Below are 9962 nucleotides of genomic sequence, written 5' to 3'. Positions count from 1 at the left end.
GGGAGGCTCTTTGGCCAGGAGGGGCCGCGGGGCAGTGCGGCGTGGGAGGACGCGTCGGTGCGCAGCGGCTGGGTGAAGGGTGTGCACAGCATGGTGCACCACCAGCCTGCCCTGCACTTCCTCTGCTCCACGGGTGAGTACTGCTGGGGCTGGGGGCTCCCCAGATCTCCTGTGTCCCTGCCATTCCAGTCTGTTGCTCAGATGTCAAATGAGCAAGATGGGAGTCTTTGTTTATTTAAGATTCAAATAAGCCATTGGTCAAAAACACCAAACTCATTGAAAGATGTTGGTTAAGTTAGCTAAGCATTAACTTCTCTTAAGTCAGTTATACATTTGGGGTTTTTTCTCCAAACACTGAAGATGGTGCTTGTTATAGAGGAGAAAGAATCTTATAAAACTGCCCTTACAAAATCAAGAGCTATCTGTAATCTTGTTTGTAACTCCTACTAAAGGGTACATTTCAGCATGATTTTAGTGCAGAAAAACTAAGCAGAGGCTCATTTACCTCTTAGTCCTTGCACACATTTGCTATCGTGGTGTTGTTATGCAGGTATGTAAATTCTGCTGTTAACACCAGCTTTAGATCCCATGTACAGAGGGGCCTAAAAGACTGGATTGGTATTAAAGTACAGCACGTGCTGCTGTCCATGTGATGGAAAAATGGTACTGATACTGCTGCTCATGTTTTTCCTACTGGTTATGTCCAGAGATGGTACAGGCTCTTTCCATAAATACACACTGAGTGTGTTGTCAACTCTCCTGATGTTACTGATGTTATATTGAAGTCTAATCCTGAGTTATTAAACCCCTGAGGATCTGAAAACAATTTTATTTTCTTCTTCTGTTTGCTTGTTCTTAAGGACTGGCTGACTTTGCGTAGAGACTACAAAACAAAATACAAGAAAACCTCACCACCACCATTTAAAGCTGTGTGGTACCTGAATTAGTCATAAATGGTTGTTTTTTCCTCCAGTGACTTGTTTTGTTTTCCCACAGGAGGCATGGATGTGATCTTCGCTCTGCAAGGGGATCCCAGCCTGTTTGTGGCTTCAGCTGCCAGCCAGCTCGTGGTGCACATACTCACCTTCTCCCTAGAGTCTGAAACATTGAAAGCTCTCGGTGCAAAGGACTGTGACTGGCCAGTATGTGCCCAGATGATTGTAAAGCACATAGAAGAGTCACTTCAGTCCAGCTCTGCCTCTCACATCGAGCAGTCACTGAAGCTGTTGAACAGTTTGTTCAGCAGCTATTTTGGCAGTTGTCATGCTGCATGGACTGAAGTCCTTTGGTTAGACATAGCAAAGCAAATCAAATCCTTTCTGCTGGAGGAGACTGTTCAAGCACAGCCTGTGCTGGCCAATCTTTTGCTTAACGTGGCACGGTAAAGATCTTCTGGCACCTTGGAGCCCGTGCTGACATAGATCTGTTTGCCACCATGTGATAGGTGACACTTACACTTCTTTCTTCTCAGGTCATCTGTGTTTTGTGGCGCTGAAGGCAGCTTTTGGGCATTAATAACTTCTGCTCTGGAACACTTAACCCCAGTACAAGCAGGTCCTCTGGCAGTGGGACTTCTGAAGCTCTGCAAATGGTAGGACTTAATGCAATGACATTTCTGCCCTATGCAGGTGTTTCTGCTCCATAATTCCACTTTAGGTAGTGAAAAAGCACCAGGAAATCACCAGATGAATATGGCACATACAGATATTGATTTACAGGCTAAGTAACACGCTTGTTTTAAGATAGAAGGACACTCTTTTGTTGACAAGATATGCCTCTCTCTCAGCCTCCTTACACAGGATCCCATTCTCTGTTTGCATGGCTTGATAAAGCTGCTTCTAAATTCCACTGCCATTTCTCCTTTGCTTTCAGTTAGCAAGTGAAGCTTGGAAGAAGGCTCAGATTGTGATACTGCTTTTGTTGCTCTGTCATTGCTGGCTTGGTTAAAAGCCTGCATGAAAATCATTATCCTGCTCAGCATTTGGGGGCAGGTATTTGGGAAGGAAGTGAAGTGTTCTTGTTTTGGTAACTGCTGTTTCCTCCTTGAAGCCCACAAGATGTCAGGATTCAGGCACTGACTGTTCTGCTTCAGCCAATGGACTGTATTTTGAGAGCAGCCTCCCAGCCTCTGGAATATGCAGGTACAGTTGTGACAGAAAAGTTAGAGGCCTGCTTGCCAGTGTTTCAAGTGTCTGGTGCAGACAAAACTGGAGGAAAAAGAGTAGGAGAAGTCAAGGACGGTAGCAGTGTTTGTGGTAAATCCTACTGCCAGTTGCATTTGAGGGGATATTCATACTACATCAGCTGAATATCTTGGTTAACTTTACAAATCACAGTCTTTTCTATTCACTGACAACTTGAGCTCTCCCTTTCTTTGGGCCTCTAGGTTTGCTGGATGAGTCTGTTAGTGATCCTGTCACTGTTGAAAGTCTTCTGTCCTCCAAGACATCTTGTGCTGGTCTCCTGTGTCAGACCCTTGCTCACCTGGAGAAGCTGCTGTCTCTGGTAATGTTCAGAGAGGGAAATAAGCCTGGGAATCAAACTGGTCCTTTAGAGACAGTGTTAAGAGTGGTTGCAAACTTTCACAGTAGAGCACAACAGAACATGGAGGGGAGTTGGCAGTGAGGGTTTCCATAGTTTAAGGAAATTAAGCACAGTAGACTCTAAATATGAAAACACAGGACTACTGAGGCTCATGAAGAGGGACTGCACTTAAGTTTTAAGTGTCTTGATGAGCTTTGCTACCATACCTTACTTGTATTGCAACTATTGATCCTGAGAAGAAACACAAATTGAACTGCTTTCCCAAGCAGTCAGAAGAATCTCCTTCCATCTCTGCAATAGTTCTTGGAAGAGAGGAAATTAATTTATTTTTAGTTATTGACATAGTGGTACCTTAAGAACTCACTAGAAATTGCAATTTTTGCTGCCTTCTGACAAAAAATTTCTCTGTACTTGAGACTGTTGCAGGAAACTCTTTTCTCTTTTTTTCTTTCTCACCCATTAGAAACATTTAAGAGTGGATTTACCCTGTGCGTCCTTGCTGCGCTCTCTCATGACAATTTTACAGTTCTGCAATGGCTTCTTGAGCCCAGCTTCTCCTCTGGGAAGAACAATAAGCCAGAATTTGATCAATTGCTTCAGAGTGCAAAAGTCAGCTCTTGATGTCCTTGCAGCACTCTCAGAGAAAAAAGGTGAGTTAATCTTTGCTTTCTTATCCAAAACAGTTTTGCAACCCTGTGTCTTTCTGTATTTCAGCAGGGATTTTGCTGCTCCATCTCTCAGTATTGGTCCTTTGGGTTTGTTTTCTCTGTTTCAGACTGTGACACCCTCATAGGAAGTCTATTTGATGTTCTTCTGGCATATCTGCACAGTCCAAACACCAGCCCTACTGTGAGTATAGAACTAGGGAGAGATCCAAGTCTATTAGCTTGCCCCAGTGGGGTGTAATTCTGAGAAATGATCTGACCACAGTTGTTTCTTAGCTCACTTTGTACTAGAACATGTAGGAGACTTGCCTTGTCCTGTGTGGCTTACAGAAAATAGCTAAAATTCTAATGAGCAAGTAACTGACCAATACAATGAGAGTTCTTGAGAAGACAGGAGCCATCATGTCTCAGAGTAGCACTGACACTCTCAACTTGACACAGCCATGAAGTATTGAATTCTTTTTATTAAGGGGGTTTGGTTTTTTGCTTTGTTTTGTTTGAGTGACTCCGGTGGCAACTGCAAATCCAAAGCTGGAGGTAATAGAACTTCGTAATGCTTAGCTGAACACAGGGATTTTCTAGATGTTTGTTAGAAATTATTTTTAAGCACCATTTATTCGTGGCTGGCTTCTTAGTAAGGAGGCATATGCACTTGTTTACTCTGAGAATTTCTCTGTAAGTTTTAGGCTAAAATGAATTTTACCTTTAAAGGCATAAAGGCAACACCGCCTCCTCCTGTAGTAAAGTAAATCTGCTTTACATTGCTTCAGGTTCTAAAGAAAACCTTTCAAGCTACATCCAAGTGGTTGGTGCACTTGCAGGAACTGTCCTGCTCCAACAGTCAGTGGCAACAAACTGAGAAGATTTTGGAAGGTAACAAAGCTGTTCCAGCTGGGACAAACAGCAGCCAGTGGCACATACAAAATCTGCCCCTGCCTACCTTTCCTGCTCAAAGCACTGGATTCACTTGTTCACAGTTACGTTGAATTTACGTTTAGCTGCCCAAATAGTGCTTTGCAGAACTCTGGGAGAAGCACACAGCAGCAGCAAAAGGGATTGTATCAGATGAAATGATGCAGAGTTTGTACAGTGAGTGCTTCAGTAAGGCTTGTTGCCTTTCATGTCTGTTCAGGTTTGTCACTTGCCTTTTACAGATGTGTTTCTGGTGCTGCAGAAGCATTTGTGCAGTCCTTGCTGGGAAGTAAGAGATTCTTCCCTGGAATTCCTCACTGCCATGGTTAAATGCTTGAGAGGTAGGTGCAAAGATTTGACAGTTCAGACTGGAGGAGTATTTCTTTTAAAGCTGTGAAAGTCAGTCGGGCTGGTGAAGCATCTTCTGACCTGTTACTGGCGGGCTGAGAAAAGAAAGAAGTGTCAAGATTTTTACTCTTAGAACATGATCAAAATCTGACAAAAATATTAATAAACTTACCCTGCTTTTTCTGTTGAACTCAGACTGCTGTACCTGCCTTAATGGCAGTTTTGGTGAGTTAAACTGAGGGGTGTTGAGACATGTCTGTCAAGGCAGGTGACAGTGCTTAATGGCAGATAACACGTTCTGTTTTTCAGTTTGCTCTGCAGCAGAGTCTGGTTTCTTTCAGCAGGCTGGGGGCTGGGCTTTAGGAGGCTAAAAGCCTAGACCTGCTTTGCATGCTTGGGATTAATTACTGATTTTCCACTTTCCTGGTGGCTCAGGCTTTGCAGCAGGTAGCACTGAGGCAATGCTAATTTTCCTACCATAGCTCTGCGATGTTGGAAGAGGGGGGATGTTGCCGACTGCTGTTGTCCCCAGGTCACACAGGAAGTATCCAGCACACTCAGCTGCATTAGCACTTTTTACCCTCCAGCCACTTTTGTTTTCTCTGCCATGTGCCTGACAACTGGAAAGGAAGACTTATTTTTTCTCCTTGAAGCAAAGGCATAAATTTGATGAGGCTGAAACCATGTCCCCGCTTGCCTGCAGAGTTTTTTCTTGCTGCTAAAACAACTGTAAATGCAATTTTCTAAGTTCCAGTGTCTGTCAGGGCTTGACTAAAAGCTGCTGGGAGAGGAGGAGCCTGACACAGAGCATCTGTGCTCTGGTGAGCAGCTGTGTGGTCCCTGCAGGCAGTGTCCATCCTGGTATGAGGCAAAGAACGGTTTGCATTAGAAACAGCTTCATGCTCTGAAGAAATAAAGTCCCACTTCTCTGGATTGCTATCTTGTTTACAGACCAGAAGGAGTTCAGGCAGTGTCTCCTGTCCCCAGAGGTGCTGAGGCTCACAGAAAACCTACTGGAGGATCCAGAGAGCTACGTGCGAGCGAGTGCTGTGACTGCGGTGGGACTCCTGGCCTTCATTACTTGCTTTGCTCCAGAGTCACCTGCCACAGGCAATCTGTATAACAGAGAGGTAGGATAACTTCTTCTGCATGAGCACAACTACCCATCAGTTTCCTGCTGTACTGCTTATAACTTTCTTCATAAGTTACCTGCTCATGCAGGCAGATTGCACAACCAGTAATGACAAGATTTTTTACCTTTGCTGTTCTTGTTTCTTTGCATGTTCCTCTCCTCACTGTGCTTTCTCTTTTGTCTTTTTGCATCTAGAACACTGTAGCAAAGCTTCAGGAAATCTTGTCAACAGACTCAGAGGGCTTTCCTAGGAGGGCTGTGATCAGCATCTTCACCACGTGGCTGAGAGAAGGCTGCACGGGTCAGCTGGAGGATACAGAGCAGTTTGTCTCTAGAGTTATCCAGACTGTGGAGCATGACTTAGACTGGGAAGTCAGACTTGGTGGTTTGGAACTGGTTGAAGTTTTCTGTAGTCAGACCATTTGCCAGCTTTCCCAATGTCCCTATGCTCCTGTCTCCTCTGCAGTCACAAGTTCCACCCCTCAGAATGAGCTGCTGCAGGTGTTTTGTCGAGCAAAGCTGTTTGGGTTTTTGTTTCGATCTTTGTGCGACTGTGACAAACCCGTGGGGCAGAGAGCCTGTGATGTGCTGATTGGCTTAAGAGGTCATTTCTACCCCATGAGTACTTTGGAGAATCCACAAGAGATTGAAGATTCACCTGCAGGACGTGGCATTGCCTGGTTACAGAGGACACTAAGACAGGGTTCTCTGGCCCAGAACTTCCCCACGGATGGTGGTGATGGGGTGGATTTCCAAGATCCAGAGAGCATGATGTTAGCTTTGGGTGCAATAGACTTACTGGAGCTACATGATGAGCTAAATAAAAGTAGTGACCACGTGGAAGAAAGGCCTCAGTCTCTCTTACAGGACATCCTTGCTACTGTGGGGACCATAGAGGATAACGAAGTTGACTGTTACTGAACTCATCTTTTGCTCTGAGGGAGCAGTTTTCTTCTGGAGGAGAAGGATGGTTTTGTTAGCTGTTAAATGGGTTAGAAAAGTTTTGCTTTAATACTGACGAATTTTTTTCATTAAAGTGTCATTTCCAATAAACTCCTATTTCTTTTTCAAAGTAAAAACATTAAGAATGGTATTTGTTCTTTTTTTTTAAGTTGTTGTCTTTTAAGAAAGCACCAGACCATGCCTACATAAGGAAGCATTTTAAAAAAACAAAGGAGTGACTGAAAACAAGCTGTTGCTGGCTCCTTCTAGAGCCAGAGTAGCTAAAACTGATGGAGACTGGTTTTAAGGGACACTTGTTTTGACCTTTCTGTATTTTATTCTAAAAACAGAGCTCTCAGCTTCCCTTGTGCATTTTGAGGTCTAGAGCAGAATATGGCATTTAAGGAGTCAAAAGCTGATCATCCTTAGCATTACAAATTTTCTCCTATAGATCACAGACTTGCTTGATCTCAGCAGTGACACCAACATGCTGACTTTGGTTTTAATTGAAGCCAGAAGCAAGTCTATTCTTCTGATTTTTTTTTTTCCAAGTGCTCCTGTTTTCCATTCCTGAAGTACTCAGATAGTTTCTAACTTTTGAGAGAAACTGACACCTACAGCTTTTTCAAGATGAATTTGATCTACGATTAGTTTTGGTAACAATTAGAAAACTGCAGCCATAGTGTGAATGGCAACATGATTTGCTGAGAAAAAAATACCAGTTTTTTAAAAACTTGGGGAAGACTGCAGTTTGCAACTTACTCCAGTATCGTGCCATGTGCTAAGAAGCTTTCTGCAACCTGGAAAAAAACCCAAACCAAACTACCTTTAGCAGTAGATCAAACCATGGTGTGTTCTTTTCCAGCACTGAGGTGATCCTGAGCATCCTTTTTCCTCCTGCAGCCTGAGGAGAGGCAGGAACATGACACTGATTTTAGGGCAGTGGAGGCTGTAGCATCTAAAGCAGTGAAAGGACTTGTACAACCTCCTCCCCCCTGCAGCTGTACAATGGGGTGAGATGTAGTTTGGATCTCTTGCTGCTGAAGCTGAAGGTTTCTCTCTGCCTTTTGAGGAAAGCAGCACACTTGCCTATTGCTGTATGCACAGCTTTATGTGTGACAGAGCCCTTGGGTGTTGTACCAGCAGCTGTTTTAGGAGAGAATAGCTCTGCTGCTGACACTCAATTCTACCTGAGCAGGGTCTACACCTGGCAAAAGACAGAAGATACTAAAATTCAGGCCTTTTCCTGCCACTGCATTCATCTCAGAAATGGAAAGGGTTAGTGAGAGAGCTGGGATGTGCTTTTAAAGAAGTGTGGAGTGTTTGTGGAGTTCCAGCAGTCCTGTCTAGTGAAGGCACCACAGTTCCAAAAGCAGCATTCTGTGTTGACAGTAGGTCAGCTGTGCTCCAGGAGAGGAGACAGCAGGTTGCTGGGCAAATGCCTCCCTCCTGATCAGTGCTGGAATTCTTGTCATTTCAGAGCTGTGCAGTTTAGGAGACTCCAAGGAATTGTTCAGATATCAGCAAATTGAAAAAGTGAGCTGTTACAGAAGGAAAACTCACTGCTTATTACCAAGGCCTCTCAACTCCCAGACCTATTAATTTTTCATGGAACTCTTTTTTCTTTTTAATCAGCTGGGGTGAGGTGACATAATGTTTGTAGCATCTGCCTAACTGCAGTCCAAAGTCGTGTTTTTACGTTTGTACAGTAAAAATCAAATGTACAACAAACTGGGGGGAGTCCTTATCTTTAGAAGGGGTATTAAGGACTTGTTTCCTCTTTCATTAAAAACAGGCCTCCACCTCCAGCAGCTCTGTGACAGTGCTGACTCTGTATTTCTGTCCTCTCTGAGCTCCCTGCTTGGCCTTTTGTTTTCTCTGCTGCTCCAGTGACAGTGGAGTCCCACTGACACCGAGGTGCTGGCACTGCCATCCCACACCTGATAACTGGGAGAAACAGGAAGGGGCATGGGCATCTGGGCAGTGTGCAGAACAAATGCCTGGGACTAAGATTAAGGGAGAGATTCAGGGAGATGAAAACAAACTAAAAACCCCACAATTCTTTCTACAGAAAACAATGGGGTGGGATTTTTGAGCTGGAAATTTAGCTACCAAGTTTATGAACACACACCAACAGCTACTGATGTGGATCATCCCTCATGCTGGGATACCCTCTCTAGGATGCCCATCTTCACACACTTGAGAACTCATACAAGCCCTACCCCACTTGCTTACACTCACAACTTACTTTAAACACACTTCTTGCCTACCCAGACTTTTTTTTTGCACCTCCACAAGATCCTTATCCCAGCCACACAGCTTCCTGCTGGGTTAAGAATTACACTGTGGTAAGTGTTGCTGTGGTCATGCTGCACCTCGGGGAAAGCTTGGCTCCTAAGGAGACAACTCTGAGCAGCTCTGGCTGCCCCCAGGTGCATCCTGAGCATTCACTTCAGCAAGTGCCATTGTTACTTAACCCCTTCACAACAGCAGTTGTCCCTCCAGAAACTGCCACCAGTTTGCTCCTGTCACAAAGCATAGAGAAGGAGGGGGCTGCCTGACCTGCTCTTACGGATATTTTGGGATGGATTTCTCTGGAAACTCCAGCATTCATCCCATCAGAGCTGTAGCTATGCTCAGTTCCTGCAGGAGGCAGACACCACTGAGAGTTTTTCCATCACCCACCCACACACAGAGCTGATTCTGGCAGAGGCTGTAGCCACACATGGACCTCAATGCAAGAGGCAACGAGGCTCGGGACTGTCCTTTGCTTCTAAGTGGGCTGTGAATAGCAGGAAGGAGCAATACAGGTGGTATTGACACAAAACATCACAGCTTAAAAAAAAATTGTATCTCTCCTGGCTGGTGCTGTGAAAGAAGAGAATTTTAAAGCTCATTTCAGCTCCTTATTTGCACTGAGGCAATGTTGTGTTGTCTGATCTGTACACAGGTAGGAAATTCCTAGAGTTGCTTTCAACACATTTCAACAAAGCTCTGAAGAAAGGATTTATCCTTTAACTGCTCAGACTTGGACACTAGAGAGAATAAGCATCTTTGGCTCAGCCTTGCACTAGCAAAGGCTTTATGAAAGCTGCCAAAGAAATGGCTGTTAATTTTCTGGTTTAATACACTAGACATTTACAATACAAAGAATATTCTTTCCCTAATTATACAAATTGCACAACTTAGTCAAAAACGGCCCATAAATGTCTAGGGCTGTTGCTTCAGCTTAGATATACATGATCTGTGATTACAAATCAATTTGTGCACATCTTTGCAATTCCTTCTGTCTTCCTCTGATAAAATTTGCTCTACCTTTCAATACATATTCATCAAGGCTTCTAAAAACCAGTGTGCATTAGAGAGGAAACTCATCAACCAGCTTCACTGTAGAAGATCTCAGCAATTTACAATGGAAA

At 44.1% G+C, this 9962-nt stretch overlaps 1 protein-coding gene across 1 annotated transcript; it reads left to right on the top strand.

The window, feature by feature from the left end:
* Nucleotides 1-143: 143 nt before the first annotated feature.
* BRAT1 (BRCA1 associated ATM activator 1) lies at nt 144-6680 on the top strand. Its single transcript, XM_069030427.1, has 10 exons — nt 144-1381; nt 1472-1591; nt 2050-2141; nt 2387-2505; nt 3008-3194; nt 3320-3393; nt 3980-4082; nt 4364-4462; nt 5421-5599; nt 5797-6680. The coding sequence occupies exons 1-10, from the start codon at nt 954-956 to the stop codon at nt 6520-6522; spliced, it is 2127 nt and encodes a 708-aa protein (XP_068886528.1). The 5' UTR covers nt 144-953; the 3' UTR covers nt 6523-6680.
* Nucleotides 6681-9962: the final 3282 nt, after the last annotated feature.

This window comes from Aphelocoma coerulescens, chromosome 14 (genome assembly GCF_041296385.1).
Source record: "Aphelocoma coerulescens isolate FSJ_1873_10779 chromosome 14, UR_Acoe_1.0, whole genome shotgun sequence".
NCBI classification, from domain to species: Eukaryota; Metazoa; Chordata; class Aves; order Passeriformes; family Corvidae; genus Aphelocoma; species Aphelocoma coerulescens.
Note: the sequence above shows the minus strand (reverse complement) of the source record. Positions and strands in the feature narration are given on the sequence as shown.

Bases quoted from the DNA above. Each gene is read 5' to 3' on its own strand.
- BRAT1 (XM_069030427.1), top strand. From the start codon at position 954: ATGGTTGTTTTTTCCTCCAGTGACTTGTTTTGTTTTCCCACAGGAGGC. The intron at 1,592-2,049 runs GTAGGACTTAAT...TCCTCCTTGAAG, and splicing joins CTTCTGAAGCTCTGCAAATG to CCCACAAGATGTCAGGATTC. The intron at 4,463-5,420 runs GTAGGTGCAAAG...TCTTGTTTACAG, and splicing joins CATGGTTAAATGCTTGAGAG to ACCAGAAGGAGTTCAGGCAG.